The following is a 19,056-nucleotide window of genomic DNA, read 5'->3' as shown; positions in this document are numbered from 1 at the left end:
TCTTAGATTTGCTCTTATTGTAAGCAAAATCTCTATGGTAAATAACTTAAAATGTGTACAGAAGTAATCCATTAATAATTCCAGTCACTGTTATCACTACTTTTGCCCAAAAAGTCAGTTTTTAGTATTAGTAACAATAATAAGTATTAATTTACTAAGTGTTAATGAGTACTATTAATAAATTGCAATTTATTCAGTGCATTTATACAAAAAAGATAACTCCACACATAAAATTGAGTTTAATTTTTACCCTCAACAGCTTTTACATTAACATTTAAAAATATTATCATTCATATAAAAAGGGAGGTAAATAATATATTGTTTTAGATAAAAGCCTGTTGGTCAAAATCCAAGTAACAAAGATTATATTATTCATTACTGATGGGCATAAAAATTTATAGAAACAACTATTTAAAAATAAGAAAGTGTCAATTTTTTTACTATTGCATTTGAAACACTGAATCTGTTAAGAAAAAAACTGATGATTGAATTTTTCAAAGTTAATTATACTCTAATAACTTCAATGGTGTTAATCTACCTGTAAGTAAGAAAAATCTTGGTGAGGTATTGTTAATTACATCTTTCATGATATTCTCTCTACAGTTGTTGCACTTACACTTTTTTTTTGTTTATTTAATAAAAAAAATTCTTTTTGTTGGTTGGTATATACAGTTATGTTATTATTTTACTAATGGAAGTTATTTCAGTAATATATTCAAGCGTACAACCACAATAAATTCAAATCAATTCAATAAAGTCATTTCAGTTGTGTTAATAATTTCTTTTAACATACATTTATTTATAATTTATATTTATTTTTATTGAACATATGTCACTTTATTTTAAGTATGTGGTTTGTGTTTTTTTATTTTGTGGTTTTTAATGAGATTTATTTTTATCATAGTAATATTTGTTTTGCTATTGTTTTTAGTTCTGGCATTTTAATTTTTATTAAATTAAGGAAGTATCATTTTTTTAAAGTTTTATAAAACAAAAGATCTGGGTTTGAAAAAAAAAATTATATATATATATATATATATGTATCGAGTGTATGTGGGATAATTTTGCTACATTTGGATCCATTTTATTATGGGTTGTGATGAATATGTGTAGATACAGTTTATTGTAATATATTAGTGATTTTGTATAATATTTATTTTAGCATTTTAATCTATTTCTTCTTTTCTAGAAATATGGTGGCAACAGTGAATACAGGTTGTCCACTTGACCTCAGGAAAATTAATTTTTATACACGCAATTCTGAGTATAATCCATCACGTTTTAATGGAATTGTAATGAGGTTAAGAGATCCTCGTGCTACTGCTTTGGTATTCAGTTCAGGGAAAATAGTTACAACTGGTACTAAGCATGAAGCTAGTGCTTTACTTGCTACCAAAAAGTTTGCTAGGATTATTCAGAAATTAGGCTTTTCTGTGAGTAGTAGTATTTATTCGTTTTTGAAATATTCTATTAGCATTGTGGTTCTAAAGAAACAACTGGTTTTTCATTACTGATTTTTCTTGTTCATTTTTAATAAGAAAATCTTATTTTTTAAGCAAAAAATGGTTATTTAATCCCTCATTAACTGGAAATATGTTGATTTGTTTTTATGTACACAAAATATTGTGATAGCATAATACTTTAACCTACAAGATTTTTAAGCTTTCATTGCCATATAAAAGATATTCCATCAATTTATTTAAAAGCAAATTAAATTTTTTTTTTTTACGTTCATGTTATTACGTTGATGAGATACTAAATTATTGTAATTTAAAATTTTATAAAACAATCTGAATTTCTTGCAGCCTTTGTTTAATGCAGTATTGTTGTTAAACAGTATATTTATTCAATTAATTTCCATTAACACCTTTTATATTGTTATTCTATTTTTTTTTATTTACTAATTTTGTATTTATTATCTTCAGATATTTACTATTGTTTGATATTTTTATGTATTATTACAAACTTAAATTGCTTACATTTTATTTTTATAATTAATTTTAAAATAAAATATAATTTTAAAAGTTCGATACTTGATGATTTTCACAGTTTCCGTGATCCATTCAAGATGCTGGAGAAGCTTCTTTTTTAATCTGTGAGTTATAGACCACCATTCCTCATTCCTGATGTGATGTTTATAGTATATAATTATGAATGATCTGAATAAATATTCCCTTTTATCTATCACAATAAAGTGATGATACCTTATGATTGTATTGTCACTGCTTGTAACAACAGCATCATAATTCTTAATAAGTTGAATGTGTAGTTATCAATAAAATATACCACCATTTTATAAAATATTGTGCAACTATGGTTGAGAACTACAGACTCTCTCAATTACTAAAATCTTTTTATACATTTGAAATTATGTAATCCTGTACAGTTGCTATTCTTTCCTCTCCTGTTTCAAGAGCCTATATAGCAGATCAAGAGTTCAGGATCTTCAAACACTGTTAGTAATTCTACCTTTAGATTTAAAAATACAGTGAAATCTTTCACAGCGACCACCTCTATAAGATGACTGACCACCTCTGTAAAAGACCAGTATTTCTTGGAATGTAAATAAATTGCAGTACTGACTATTGCTCTCTAAGACGATCACTTCCTGATCCAACCTAGACCATCAGATATTCATTTATGGCGATCACTAATTCATTGCTTTTTTTTTGGTATAAAACTAAACGTTGGTCAGAAATTTAATAGCAGATTGGAGAAAATTTAAATTCTAGTACAAAAACTTTTCAATCACATACAAAAATACACTACTAATTATTTATTTTTATAGTCACATATGCCCAAGATGTTTAACATAGTCTACTTTATAGAATGCATCACTTCTAATATTACATAGGCAAACAAAAATGTTGTTAGACAGAAAAACATTGTTAGGCAGCAGCAGTCTTCAGTTCTATTTTTGTCACTTGCATTCAGTTGTTAAACATATAATTGTAGGTCTTGGTTTGACGTTGGTGTTTTCATGTGTTTTTTTGTAATTTTTGTCACTACAAATTTTTTTTTTTAATTTTGTTTGTAAAATGTCGGGAAAAAGCAAAATCAAAACATTAAATTTAGAAACTCATTTAAAAGTTATTGAAAATGCTGGCTGTGGACTGTCATAAAGAAAATTAACAGAAAGTTACTATTGTGGTAAAACACAAATCAAAAAATTGTAAAAGAAAATGGTTTTAAAATGCTAATAAAAAAAGAAAAAAAAGGCAACTTTTCAACTGTATAAAGAAGTTAATAATTTAACTCTCACTAGGTTTGAAGGTTCAAGTGCGCGGAAATTGCCTATTTATGGTAAACTTGCATAAGAAAAAGCAGCAGGTTATTCACTACAAATTGAAAAATTTGAGACGTTTACTGTAAGCAGCGATTGGTTGGAAAAATTCTACTGCTGAAACATATGGTTTTAAAAAATTTGTGTGGTGAAAGTGAATGCGTTAGTGAAAAACATATTGACAGATTGGTTGCAACTGTTGCCATTGATAATGAAAGATTACAATCTCGAGGACAAGTTGATGAAACAGGACTTTTTTATCAAGCTTTACCGACTAAGTTATTGATGTTCAAAGATACTAATGCTTATGGTAGTTAAAAAGTAAAACAATGAATAACAGTGATGTTTTGTGTCAATGCTATAGGAGAAAAAGAACCTCCATTAATAGTACAACTTGCTCTGGCCAAGATGTTTCAAAAATGCCTATATGTCTGAACTGAAAGTAGAATGGTAGGCAAATCGAAAGGCTTGGATGATGGACTTGATTTTTTACCGATTGAATTGGAAAATTCAATGAAAAAAACAAGAAAGGTGCGGATGATTTTTGACAATGCCCCCGTTTCACCAAAAATTGTCATTAATGTTTATTTATTGTTTTTAACTGTTAACTCTACAAGTAGATCATAGCCATTAGATTTTTAAATAATTCAGTTGTTTAAACTTCATTATTGCTGTTGAATCAACGTTATTCTTGTAGCAGTTATTGACTCAGTTCAAAATGTATGATTCAGAAATTTCTTTGACAGATGTAGTGGAATATATAAAGGAAACATGGATTAGTGTGAATGAAACCAAAAAAAAAGTTTTAAGGAAAGTGATAATGAAGTGGTAATTCAAACTGGAAATCAAGTTTTAGAACTAGGTCAGCAGATCTGTATTGACACTGATGGTCACTTTAATGAAGACAAAGAGATTGAAGATGTAAATGATTGAGAGAAAGAAATTCTGGATGGACATGTTAATGCTTCTACGTCCAAAGATGCAGAAGAGACTATGATGGAAGAAGATGAAGAAATCCCAGGTGTTCCTGTAGATGATGCTTTAAATTGTGTAAACAAATTAAAACAGTTAGGTCGTAACCTTGGTAATAATAAAATTGTCGAGTTGCTTAATGAAATTCAAATTGGGTTAGAAAAGGGAATGATTAAACAAAAGAAAAAGTCAAGTAAGCAGTCTTCGCTGAATGAATACTTCAAGTAAACAAAATTTTTTTTAAAAACTGTATTTGGTATTTACAATATTTTTCAATGCACATTTCATTTGTTTATAATCCAAAATTAATAACCCCTTGTTTACATTATTTACTTTCATATTCAATATTTCTTCCACTTTACAAAAATTTTTAATGCAATCTGAGAATCTGTTTCATCTTTTTATTAATGTTTTTTCTTTTCCATTATTGTCATCGATCAAATTATCTGTGTTATTACAGTAATATGTACATCATTTGACTTCATTTATGTAATTTTAATGATTGGGGTTCTGTATTTCCAGTTATGTTTTTTTATTAAACACTTTAATTTCCGTAAACGTTTATGAAAATTATTACAGCCACATCAGTACAGCTTTAAGAAATTATTATGGCTACACCAACAGTCGTGCTTTCTAAGGCTTCTACAAAAGACCTGTAAAAAATATCAAATCGTCTGGAACCAGGGTCGGTTGTCTTAGGGAGATTTCACTTTACACTATTTTTTCCAGTTAATCATGATGTTTATTGTATTACTTACATCTAGAATTTGTATACCGTTTCAAAATTTGTTATTTTATGTGTAGATTTAAAGCCAAATTATTGTTTATTATATATGTTTACCAAATTTTTAAGAATGTGATTTGTGAATTGATAACCTGTTTATTTTATTTTTTAAATATTTTAATAGGTTTTTGTATTTTTTTTCTGTAAAGTTGCATTGATTGGTATGATTATTACCCACTAAAATTACTAACAACATACTGTACCAGCAACTGTATCCGTTGATCTAAATATTTGTGATCTGTAGTAAGAACCAATTTACAGAATTTTGCTTTGGTAATAGGCATGTAACATTACTTCACACCCTTCACTTTCCAGGATGTTATTCTTGTTAAGATATTCCAGATGTTTCTGGAACAATCAGGTTGTAAAATATGCTGCTTTTGTGTCACTATGGGTGATTAAATCTTTTCAATATATTTTCATGTAAGTTTTCTATAAATATCTGTTTCAGTCTCGTTTATGTTCTTAAAGATTTTATCTTCTAAAAAGTTAATGTCATTTTTGAATTTGCAAGTCAAGTATAATTTTTTATTGTACAGATTATATTTTTTCATAAAAGTAGGATGTTCACTTATTAAGTAATAAATTTCCAGAGTATCAACAACATACTGACCCACACTTATATTTTTTATTCCAGAAACTGTTTTTTCTTTCTTATTCATATATAAATATTTTGTACGTAAATGATAAAATGATTGAAGAACCATAGCTTAGATTTTTAATTACATAAGAATCTTTGTTTAATAAAATTCTTTTTTTTTTTTTTAATTTTAAAATTAGTAACTTGATAGTTTCCTAAATTTAATTAATAATTATTATTTTCATCATCTTCATTGTTATTGTTGTACATTGTTATTCATATACTTATCATTTATCACTGTATAATATTATCAAATATGAATTTGGCTGTTATTATCGGGGTTATTTATATTAAAATTAAAAACAAAACAAATAGATACAACGCTGTATTCAAGTCATTTACACATTGCCCCATTTCCTTATCATGTTTCCTGCTACCAGTGATAAGAATTGCTGTTTATAATTTCTTTAGTTTTTTAAAAATATTTGTCTTGTGTTATGATAATGTGACAACATGTTATCATGATAGCATTATTTTATGAAAACTGAGTTGTTATCCCAGCTTTTGTGCTTAAGTTGTTTCTGTTTAAAGTATGAATGCTAGTGTAAATATTGATGATATACTCACTCCGGCAAATAAATGAGAGAGATTTTATACGTGTGAGAAATTTGTGCTATCTATAGGGTTGTTCTTATTTTGCAGTGTGAAAAAAACAACACCATGTTGTGCAGGTTGTAGTAAACCATTGTCATGTAAGCGCTATTGAACAAGAGTGAATGAATATCAAAGTCTCTTTTAAACTTAAGGAATGTGCATCTGAAACTATATAGTTAATGAGACTGGTGTATGGACATAGATATGCATATTCATGCACAGATATTCAAAACAAGTATTTCCATGTTAACAAAGACAATTTACTAAATCTTAGCAGAAGATTTGGAGAGAAATAAGAAGCAGGTTGCTTTATAGTCAGTACCTCGTTCTTTGTCAAATGATTTATTGGACAATATATAGGAGATATTCAAACTGTTTTATAAAATAAAAGGTTTTTGAATTTGATCATGGTGGAGGATGAAGCTTGGGGTACCAGCTATAATCTTAGAACAAAATGGTAAAGGCTGAATGGAAGTTACAAGTTAAGTTTGTTAGAAAAGAAAGTTTGTTTTGAAAGATCAAAAATAAAGATAGTACTTGAGCGATTCTGACAGAAAACTATATTCAGCATGAGTTTTTCACTGGAAAAATTTTAATGGAAACATTTTTAGAATAATTATGGATAGAGGGATTCACAACATCCAATCCAAATACTCAGCACCTCGTGGTGGATTTCTTCTTCATGACCGTGTGCTGACTGGACAGTTGTCTAGGAGGGTTTGGCCCAAAACCAAATGTGTAAGCTCACACTTGCAAAGATTTGTGTCTGATTATATCTTATTTCTGAAATAAAGTTAATTTTGAAAAAGTGTCTTTCTGATAATGTTGGAAGACAACCAACATAATGCCCCCAACAGTTATCTTCAGAGCTATTCTACAAAAAGATTTGAAGAGATGGTTTCAATTGTTGCTGATAGATTGTATCCCTTACTTCATGGAAGTAGATTTTTTTTATAAATACAATGATATATTTTTTTTGTTTTATTTAATAACATGATCTTTGTCTCTTTAATTATCATACTGTGTGTGCGCGCGCACGTGTGTATATATATATATATATATATATATATATATATATGTGTGTGTGTGTGTGTGTGTATTTGTGTTATGTAATTTTATTCTCATATATAACTGAATTTTATTTTCAGATATGTACAAGTTTATTTATTTATTTTTCTTTTTATTATTTTAACCAGCCTTATTTTGTTAAAAAGATATAATTTTTGTGTTTTATGATTTTGTTTTAGGTTAAATTTCAGAATTTTCAGATTCATAATATAGTAAGTACGTGTGACCTGAGATTTCCAATTCGTCTTGAGAACTTAAATCAAGTTCATGGACAGTTTAGTAGGTCAGTTAATCTTTAAATTATTATGTTGTTTCAGAATATAGATTTACATTTCTGTTGTAATTTTGAAAGCTGCTTTGTTTTTTATGTGTTTAATTTTTTTATGATTAGATTTACTTTGGACAAGTGTCATTACTTTGGACCAAAATATTAATTATAAAATATATTAATATAAAATATTAATTATATTGCCAAAAAAGAATAATTTCAAGATCTCTAAAAAGATTAATCGTTTTAAGATTCATATTATTCCTCTATACTGTAAAATATAATTTAACAGTATAAATTATATTTTTAATTAAATAATAAATTAGAATTTAAATTATATTAATTTAAACCACCTAGTACAGAATATTGAATAAGATATAGCTTATCTATCTTACTTTTATCCTGAAAGTACTTTTGTGGGGCTCCCATGCCCTCAGTCATGATTGAATTGATGTAATTAAACTGCATTTTAAATAAAGATATTAAAATTGCTGAAAATTAAAAATACTAAAGTAAATCATGCACATGGTGTAATGTTTGTTACATCCCTGTAGTACTATAATGAAAAATTGCATATTAATTTATTACACGAGTGCTGCTATCTGTTGCTGTTTTTTTCTGTTTGATAATGATTTATCGAATTGAAATTCTGTTTGCATTTATTTATATAATATTTTTTGTTTATTAATTTTTGATATTTCTAAATTTGTGTTAATGTCAGAAATATAATGTTTATTGTTTTTTAGATGGTCTGTCGTATTACATAAATCTTAATTTATTATTTTTGTAATGTATAACATTCAAGAAATTTAATTTTAAACAATCTGGTTTTTTTTCATATTAATACTATCAAAATTATCATATTTATTTATATAAATTCCTTACAGATTGTTTATTTTATAATTTTAATTTTTTTAATTTTTTATTATGTGGTTATTAGGTTTGTATTTATGCTGGTTTAGATATTTCTTTACTAACAGAACTGTTCCTATCTGCTTAGGCTTGTACTTAGCGTAACTAAAATATTTTTCTCGCTTAGTTATTTATAAAATATAACTCTTATGTTTTATTTTTGTTTACAATTATTTCTATTCCTTAAATTCTGTTTTACAACTTTGTGTTAATTATCTGCTTTATAATTTCCAGACCAAATTAATTATGGTCGTCTTCCATCTTTCATCTTATTGATTAGTTGTATATGTATATTTTTGCTGTTTTAAATTCCTAGCCGATCACTCTTAAACTTTTAAAATTCCATTCATTGAGGAATTCACTTGCTTTTCCGTATCGAGAGAATTTTTCCTGTTGATCTGAGGTTGAATAACATTCGAAACAAAAATGAACTCATTTGCTTTTTTTATTCTATTGCCCTAGTTTTTCTTATGAATGAGACTTATATTATGTATCTAAGGTGCAAGAAACACCAGTCAGAATTGCTTTTTTTATAGTAACAATGATCATTTTATTAAATTTATTATAAATCTTGTGAAGTTTCTCTTGCAGTATTAAATGTTGACTTTGATATCCAGATTGTCAACAAAGTATTTTTTTAGCTCACTAAAAAAGGTGATGGAAAACCACTTTGTCCTTTGTCTGTCTGGATTGCATGGAGAGAGATGTTTGTTGCTTTAGAAAGCTGCTAAATGTTCTTCAGTTATGACTTATGTCCCTTGTTAGATCACCTACACCCATTTGGTTATGGTACTTCTAATAGATATGATCATCATTTTTAATATGTAATAATAACAGTAAAATCTATTTTATTTGTATCTTATTTTATTTCATAATATTTAAGTTCTTTACTATTATTTACCAGAACTTTTTTGGTACATGTTTACTTCAACAAAAGCAAGTTTGAAGTAAATTTAGATTATACCTGTATTGAGTAAATATCTTGAAGAAAATGTTATAGCAACAGTCTGTTTGAATTGATTTAGGACTTTATCAGAGTTATAAATGTATTATCTGAAATTTTGTAATAACAGATTGTTACGGAATTTTAATTATTACTTTTAGGTTAAATCGTAATTGTTAGACCAGAATTATAATAAGAGAATGAGTTAGTATCTGCTAGTTACAGCTGATTACTCAACGAAGGTTATTTTGTAGAGCAATAAATTAGCAGCCTATATCACCACTTTTAGTTTTACAAAATTTTTATTTTATCCTAATATTTCTAAATAGATTTCACAGTTAAATTTAATATCTTATTAACAATAATGTATTAAAGAAAACGTTCTTTCATCTCCTTCTTAATGTGATGATTCTTTTGTTTTTCATGTGCTTCTTGATGGTTCAATAAATACATTCTCCAGTTATGAACCTGAATTATTTCCTGCTCTTATATATCGTATGGTGAAACCAAGAGTTGTTTTGCTCATATTTGTTAATGGAAAACTTGTCATTACAGGTAAACTTGTAATTATTAAAGTTGTGTTTGTATACTAATGGACATAAGATTGTAGAATTTAAACATAATAATTTTGCATGTAAGGTAATTAAAAAATTGAAACAATTGATGAGAAAATTAGTCTTATTACTAGGTTGTCAACCTTTTTTGTAATTTAAAAAAAACATTTTTCCTCTAAATAGTTAAAATTTTATTTTATTTCTGTTCTTTGAAATCTTTTTCTCTAATCCTTGAAGGTATAAACTATGAAACCTTATCATCCAAACGGAAGTTTCACCCCCTTTTAACATTTTAAATAAATGTTTTCTGTTTTTTTTTTTTTCAGTCATTCATACATTGATAAATATCATATTTGTGTTTCTTATTCTTTTTCTCTATAAATGATAAAAAGACAGAAGGTTATTCTGTAATTAGAGTAGTAGAAAATTTGTGGAATTCATACCTATATATATATATATATATTTTTTTTTTCACACTGAACAGAGAATAAATGGAATGTGCTCTTACCTAATGGAAAGAGTTACTAAAAAGTATTGCTTTACAGTCTGTCTTTCTTACAGCTGTGATGCATGTAAAATACTTAGGATACAAGAGGTACCAATTTATTTATTTATTTCTCTGAGAATAATGATGTTTATACTGTGATGAAGTGAATGAAGATATCACTTGCATGGTTGGATATCACCTGATGTGTAATATTGTACGAGATATGCCCAGAAAATAACTAAACTTTATTTTTTAATCTTTATTATTAATTTTACAGATTATTGGCCTTGGTCTCTTCAAGGTACTTCCCTTCCATATTCACACACTTTTCCAGCAGTGTTTTCACTTTGTGAAGCAGTCCTGGATAGCTTCTGTTTGAAGTGGTCTTTAAGGTTCTTGATGAATTTGCTTTAATGTCATTATTAGTCTCAAATGGCGTCCTTTCATCATCGATTTTAATTCTGGTCTCTTTTTTCACATAACCATTGTGAAACGCCTTGCTAGTATGCACGATTCACTACTTCACATTGAGGCGAGAATTCAAAATGCACAATTCCATTAAAATCGAAAAAACTGAGAGCATCATTTTGACATTAGATCGAGACTGGATGTGCCTTCTTGGGGCGTGGAGATCTTTGCCAATTGATTGTGATGATCGAACTTTTGCTTCAATGTCATAGCCATAAACCCAGCTTTCATGTCCCAATATGATCCTTTGCATGAATGTTTCATCGTTATCGGCTTGCTCAAGAAGTTGCTGACAAATGTCCACTCGATGTTTCTGCTGTTTGGTCATCAAACAAGGAACAAACTTTGTTGTAACTCGATGCATGTTCAATTTTTCAGTCAGAATGTCATGGTATAATCCAATTAAGATGCTAACCTCTTCTACAAGTTCTCTGACAGTCAATCAGTGATTTGCACGCACAAGATTGTTGATTCTCTGAGTGTGAGTGTCATCAGTTGAAGTTGAAGACCTTCATGATCGAGGGTCATCTTCAATCGAGTGACGACCACTTTTATATCATGTAAACCATTCGTAACTTTGTTATGACCCATAGCATCATCTCTGTAAGCTTGTTTCAAAAGTTGAAATGTTTCTGTGAAAGTTTTCCCTAGTTTCATGTAAAATTTTACATTGTATCTTTGCTCCTGAAAATTATCACTTAAATACATTGCATTCAAATAGCTCGAAAACTAAACAAGATATCAACCATCCAAGAACATATGGTTGCAGAGGAGGTTATGCGAAACACAGTGCTGCCAACCGCACGTCATTAAATTTCTCCATTGACATGTAATAAAAAATATTTGGTTATTTTCTGAACAGACCTCACATTAGGTTCAGTGAGTAGGCTACTTGAAACCATTTCATTTCTCATTTCTTAGTAAGCCTGGCATGAGATGCTTGGTATTCTTAATGATAATTTTTTCAAGACCAACTTACTCTCATCTAAATCACCCGAAACCCTTGTCATGGTACCTTATACACATGCGCACATGCACACACACACACACACACATATATATATATAATAAAATAAAAATACATTTTACTAAAAAATATTACCTTTATTAATTTCTTGGGTTAACCTATCAACTATACAAACTTATAAATTAAATACACAATGTTTTACTTAGAATCCTCTAAGCTTCCTCAGGTGACAATACACATTCATACACACAGTATACAAAATTCTCTTATATACTAATTAGTATATAAATACAATTGAAACTTTTTAAAGGTCTCTTTTGCATAGATTATTGCTTAAATTAAAGGTTTCTAGAAATTATCCATATATTGAAATTGCGAATAAACTTTCCCCATAATTAGGGCCCATTAAATGTATTAAGCACTGATTAACCTTTGAAAACATTTTAGTCCTCTCTACACAGTAGAGAAAATTTTTATAAACCTATCTTTGCACTATGATGAAGCAATGGTGATTTTTTATAGTAATTATCCTTAATTATTTCATATTCCAAAAAAGAATATTTTCCATGCGTACATGGACTCTCAAGTATGTCACAAATATGATTGTTGCAGTAACTTTGCACGTTTGAGAATACTGTTACAGATTACTTTGCAATTTCAAGTTGTACATTTTAATGTATAGTTTTGTGACCCACTGGTTTGCAGATTTCTGGGGAGAGATTTTTAATTTATTATTTTATATACGATTCTTACTTTTTATTCTTTTATAGTTTTTATTATAATTAGTTTTATTTTTTAAATTGTTATAGAGGAAATCTTATTTCAGATAGTTCTATGTGAATCGTAAATGTAGTTTGATTTCTACATTGAGTGTGCTGTGCAAACATATAAGTAATTCACCAACTATTGATATTAAAGTAAATGTAATCAGCAAAAAGTGACATCAAGAAGAAAATGCATATTTCACAAAGAGTATCCTGCATTATGATTTTAAAGAATGGAAATTTGATCCTTTCTTTCAGGAAATTAAAAATCATAAGAGGAAATAAGGTGTTGAATTTTCATACACCATTAAATAAATAATAAAATGGTTTAAACAATTCATGAAAAATCATATGTTATTTTTAGCTCTAAATTCTCCAAATTCATTTACTTGACTAAGAAAATTAAAATTGACTAAAATAATGATAATTCAAAATTTTTTCTAAAATTAAAAATATTATTGATGCCTCTCATTAAGGTAGTTGGAACAGTTGCTACGTATGTCTTTTTAAATTAAAAATGCTTGTGAGGACAAACATTTTATTCTTTTACATTTAGAAAATTTATAGTACATACCTGTTAATTCAAATAGCCTGGACAATTTATTTAACTTCTGCATATCAAATTTAATAGTTTAAAGCTACTTTTTAGTGTGGTGTAATAAGATATTAAAAAGTGGTTAATGTGTTTTCTGATGCAATTTCTCTACTTTTCTTGATTTATTTACTATACTAAGGAACTGAAAATAGGCGAGTGTTTTTTTAAAAATCTTGTTGGAATTAACCAATAGAAATCAATTACTTTAAAAGTTCTGATACTATAATTGTAATAACTACCTGAAGCCAAATCTAAATATAATAACAAAAGTTAATACTACTTTTATGTAATTAATGTAAGTTCTGTAAAATTTCAGAGCTGGATTTCTCTTAAACATTTAGAATGATTTTTATCAAATTATATTTAAAATGTTTGTTTATTTTAATACAGAATAATTTAATTTTGTGCATATTATAGCATATGTGTGCTATTTATTACAAAACTGATGAAAAGGTAATTATTTATTGAAAAAGATTTTGTAGGGTCTGTTATTGTGCCAACAAACTGTGGACGTTATCATGAAAAAAAATTATATATTTATACATATACATGAGTATGCACATAAAGATGGTTTTTGAACCAAAACTTTTTATTATTTAAGATGCTATACAAAACCTTCAATGCTTAATTTTAGATATAATTATTTTTTAATGTGCTATACTTTTTAATTTACACACAATTATTATTATTATAATGTTACATTTTGTTCTTCTCCTTTTTACTTTAGGTGCAAAAAGTAGAGAAGAGACTCAAGAAGCTTTAGATAATATACACCGTGTTTTGAAAACATTTAAAAAGCAGTAAATCGTGCTCTTTGTTAAAAAAAAGTGGACTATTTTTCTTCAGTAATGTTCTTATTATGATTTAGTTTTGTGAGAAAGTCAAGTAAATTGTATTATATCAGTAATATGACCAGAATTTTTATTCAGGGCTGTTATATTGTATATTTTTGTATATAGTAGTTTGATGAATAAAAAATTGAGGTAAGTGTTTTTTCAGCAAAAAGGATAAATATGTATATTTTATTGTATTTAGAGGTTTTTGTATTATAATTTTGTAGATAATTTAATGTTTTTTTTTTTTTTATTAGTGATGCTAGTTGTTGGTATAGTTAGTTTACATTAATATGAATAATGGTTTCATTTCTATGTACTTAAGTATATTTTTATGTACAATATTATTACTTTGTACCAAAGTTGTTATGAAAAAGCGGGCATCAACAGTTATGATCAAAGCTTTGTACCAGATTGTATTATGTTATCTTATGATGGATTTATGTATTTCTGTTACAAAGATAATTTTTATATAATAGAATATATTTTATGATATAATGCTCTTACATTACATTAAAATGAACAAATATTGTTCAATTAAACTGCAAGTAATTGTAAATGAAAGAGGCATGTTCTTCTCCTTGCGTGTGATACAATTAAATAGTTTTAATATTGTAGTACAACCCAGCCATATAAATCTGCTAATTCTATGTTGTATAATCAATTTTTAGTCAAGATAAATTTTTTAAAATTGTTCCTTCAAAAATTTACAAATTATCTTTTAGAAATGGATCATTATTTTGGAAGAGTTCAGAAGTTAGTGCGAAATGGAGAAAGTTTACTGGTAAGCTGTTTGTAACTCAATTACATTTTGAAGTTATTCTTTCAGCTTATTCTAGGTAATAGAAGTCTTGTATTTTGCAAAATAAAAAAGATAGCACAATATCCTGCTCAGAATTTGCTTCCACAATTGTCAACTCGTTTGAGTTTTTGGATGGTATTCTTAAATTAATAATATTTAGTAATTACTATTTTTTCAAAAATAATTAGTGTAAAATTTTTTAACTCATTTTTTGTTGAGTTTTATAAGAATATTTTATTAATTTTTAAAAGAAAAATCTCTATTCTCTCCTAATTTTATAAATGAATTATACATTTACCTATAAGCCTTTTGAATTAAAATGAAAGTTTTCCTTTTAGTAGTTTCATATAAAACTGAATATCTTCATCACCATATACACATGTAATGTATAAATCAAAATTTTCATGCTTAATTGGATGCTATACGTCGACTGAATTAACCAGAACTATTGATCATAAGAACCCAACTTCTAGCATAGCTAATGTCTTAATGTAATATAATATTAGTAAGAAAATCTTAAGTCACTGTGTTTTGAGGGCATGTGTTTGTGTTGTGGGAACAAAGCAAATGTCAAAAAACTTTCAATCATGCAGTCATAGTAGCTTAGAAATGGTGTTCTGACTACATCCACAAAAAGTTATGATTTGCTTCTAGGGTTATTTTGAAGGCATTTGAAGTACAGTAACAGCTTTAAACTTAATGAAACTATACTTTCAGTAATATTGTTACATGGATATTTGGTCTATCTGCAGTATTAAATCTAATAGGCTTCCTGATTGTACCTGATATGTATTTAACAGTTGTTATTGTAATGTGGTTTTTTTTTAAGCAAATAGTATTTTGGTTCTATAAAGGAATATCCAGTAGGTTAGACTAACTAATGATCTTCAAGAAACATCACACTTTGTAAATATTGTATAAAGCTCTTTAAATTTCAGTGCTTTATTTTAAATTTTATATTTGCTACCAAAGATCTGAATTAAGAATTTTTATATGATTTATGATATAAATATATAAACATTTTATAATATGACTTTAAGATTTGTTCAGTACTGAGTCTTTCCAATTTTTTTATTTTTATTATGTTCAGATTAAGATCTACTCTACATGTTTGCTTATGATAATGTTTTAAAATAAAGGTTGACTCAACATTATTTAATCCTTTGAGATATATATTATTTACTGTATAATAAATGACAGAGTTAATGCTTACCTCCACATGAATAAAATAAGAATTCAAGGTTTGGCTGAATCGGCTGTATTGTATGGTAATGGTAATGTATTGTAATGGTTGATAATATCTCATATTCCTTTATTTGGTTTTGATTAATAACATATCATTTATTCCTGGATCTTGAGTAATCCAGAGTTGTTACAAGTGGCAGGTTCACTTGCAATATTAACAACAAATGCAGCTATGTATAATTCCTGAATCAACAAAAACTGAACCAAATGTTTGGGAACCTCAAAAAATATCGCATAAATCAAATAATTATATTTTTTGCTTTTATTTATTATTTATCTATCAAGCAAATGACAATACTACAAGGGATATTTCTAAAGTAAAGACCACTGGGAAATTTCTCTCCTTAAGGTTGGTGAACCTTTCGTTCTTTTTCCTGTTTAGCCTCCGGTAACTACTGTTTAGATAATTCTTCAGAGTATGAATGAGGATGGTATGAGTGTAAATGAAGTGTAGTCTTGTACATTCTCAGTTCGACCATTCCCGAGATATGTGGTTAATTGAAACCCAACCACCAAAGAACACCGGTATCCAGGATCTAGTATTCAAATCGGTGTAAAAATAACTGGCTTTACTAGGACTTGAACACCGTAACTCTCGACTTCCAAATCAGCTGATTTGGGAAGACGCGTTAACCACTAGACCAACCCAGTGGGTTAAGGTTGGTGAACCTGTGTCGTTCATGGTCACGCTAGTAATGTACACACTGCATTGTTGTCTGTAAGTTGTCACGTTGTAGTATCTTTGATTATGTGTGAGTTATTACATTACAAAATGAATAGGAAAATCGATGTTGCCGCCGACTGTGAAATGCATGCAGTTATATGTTTTTTAAACCATTAAAATGTTACACTGGCTGAAATTCATTGGCAGTTGGTTGCTGTGTACAGTGACAATGTAATGAATGAAAGGAACATCTGAAAATGGTGTCATCCTCAATCATCAACCACACCAACAAAGGTCAAGCCACAGCTATTTGAACGCAAACTGATGGCCACAGTCATTTGGGATTGGTTTAGCATACTACTGGTTGATTTCATGCCACATGGAACAACTATAAATGCAGATGCCTACTGTGAAACTCTGCATAAGTTACGGTATGCCATTCAAAGTCGGCGATGTGTGCGGCTGACCAATGATGTTATCCTGTTGCACGATAATGCATGTCCACATGTTGCGGGTCTGACACATGATTTACTGAGAACATTTGGATAGGAAATTTACAATCGCCCACCATATAGTCCTGATTATTATTAATTATTGATTATTAATTAGCTCCTGATTACCATTTGTTTGGGAAATTGAAAGAATTTTTGAGTGGTATGCAATTCGCAGGTGATGATGAACTTAAAAATGCTGTTAATCAGTGGCTAAATGAACTGGCAGCAGAAGAATATGACGAGGGTACATTGAAGCTGGTGAATCACTGTGATAATGTCTTAATTCAAGTGGCGATTATATAGCGAATTAGTATAAGATATGAAGCTTAAGAGAAATAAAAAATATTTATAATTTTCATAATAAATGTGTTTACAATGAAACGGTCTTTACTTTAGAGATAACCTCTAGTATTAGCAGAAACACATTGTACTAGTGAAGGAAAGTACAGGGTAGATCTTATGCTGAATGTGTCATAATTACTAATGTTTTGAATTAGCTTATAACATTCAGATACCTGACTAGGATTTTAGTCATAAAAATGTGTTTTAAATTTAAAATGTACCAAATGTGTTTTAACTTTTTTGTATTACTATTTTTTTTTTTTGTTCTTTTGGTATTTTCTTTATTTTCGTTTTTGAATATTTACAATTTCTGTTAGAAGTGATTTTTTTATATTTTTTTTTTTGAAATATTGAAGGTAGATTTGTACTCTGAGGTTATTTTTTAAAAAGTCTTATTATAAATTAACATATTTTTTCCTTTAATTACCGAGAGCTGATTGATTGCTGCTCTAAGAGAGTGTTACTTTTTATTCAATTATACTGCATTTGCTTTCATTATTGAAAGAAGTTGTAGATGTTTGACAACAAAATATTTATAATTATTTTAATTTAAAAAATTGTACGTATTGACTTAAGAAATGCTATTTTAAGTTTGGAAAATGGAAGTAAGTTGTTAATACTGCCAAGTTATTCGTGTTTAAAATTTTATATTTTTATTTTTATATTATATTTTTAACTTAGTTTTTTGTATTGTTATATTTAATAAACCGATATGGAAATGATTTTCTTTCTTCTTTGGTTGATGCTACAGTCAGTTTAGTTACAAGTATTTTAATTTTTTAATTTAATCCTAATATATATGTTTTTGTTTTTGTTTTTATTTTTTAATATTATAGAAAATGGGGTACTGGAATTAAAGATTTCTGACCTGAAGATGATAAAAATATTTAATGTTTTTTCAACATTGGTGAAGAAGGAGCTTTGATCATATGACTTCTTTGATGTGGTGAGACATTGAAGATGGATATTTCTCAATATAGTCTGCCTTTGAAGAATCCCCCTCCCCTAAAAAGTTTTCAGACCAATACAATTTTTCATGCTTTCATTGCATCTCCTGATACAACTACATAGAATCCTTTGGGACAACAGTCTCACTGTCATTTAGTCAACAAGAAGGTACTAGAAGGAACTTTCTGCTTGCAACAGCTTTCATGGAGATATGTATCCTTCCTTGTCCATAGCTGGAATGTAACATCAGGATGGATCAGATTTTCAAACACTTCTTAGGAACCAGTAGGTAGTTAATTATGTAGAGAGGCTTTTTATCTTGATTTTATTTCTAATAACAATGTATTCTTCATCAGTAATAGAAATACCATTGATAGACTACCAGCACATCATTCCAGTATTGTAGTGAAGAGCAAAATGTTCTTCTAC

At 27.9% G+C, this 19,056-nt stretch overlaps 1 protein-coding gene across 1 annotated transcript in view; it reads left to right on the top strand.

The window, feature by feature from the left end:
* Positions 1–18,412, top strand: part of Trf (TATA-box binding protein-related factor) — a 33,515-nt gene extending 15,103 nt beyond the window's left edge. The window contains exons 4-7 of the mRNA XM_075369466.1: positions 1,190–1,433; positions 7,521–7,624; positions 9,925–10,019; positions 14,027–18,412. Coding sequence (XP_075225581.1) covers positions 1,190–1,433; positions 7,521–7,624; positions 9,925–10,019; positions 14,027–14,103 — 520 coding nt within the window. The 3' untranslated portion in view covers positions 14,104–18,412. The remainder of the gene's footprint in view (positions 1–1,189; positions 1,434–7,520; positions 7,625–9,924; positions 10,020–14,026) is intronic.
* The last annotated feature ends 644 nt before the right edge of the window (positions 18,413–19,056 follow it).

The sequence above is a fragment of the Lycorma delicatula genome, chromosome 6, assembly GCF_047948215.1.
Source record: "Lycorma delicatula isolate Av1 chromosome 6, ASM4794821v1, whole genome shotgun sequence".
Lineage (NCBI taxonomy): Eukaryota > Metazoa > Arthropoda > Insecta > Hemiptera > Fulgoridae > Lycorma > Lycorma delicatula.
Note: the sequence above shows the minus strand (reverse complement) of the source record. Positions and strands in the feature narration are given on the sequence as shown.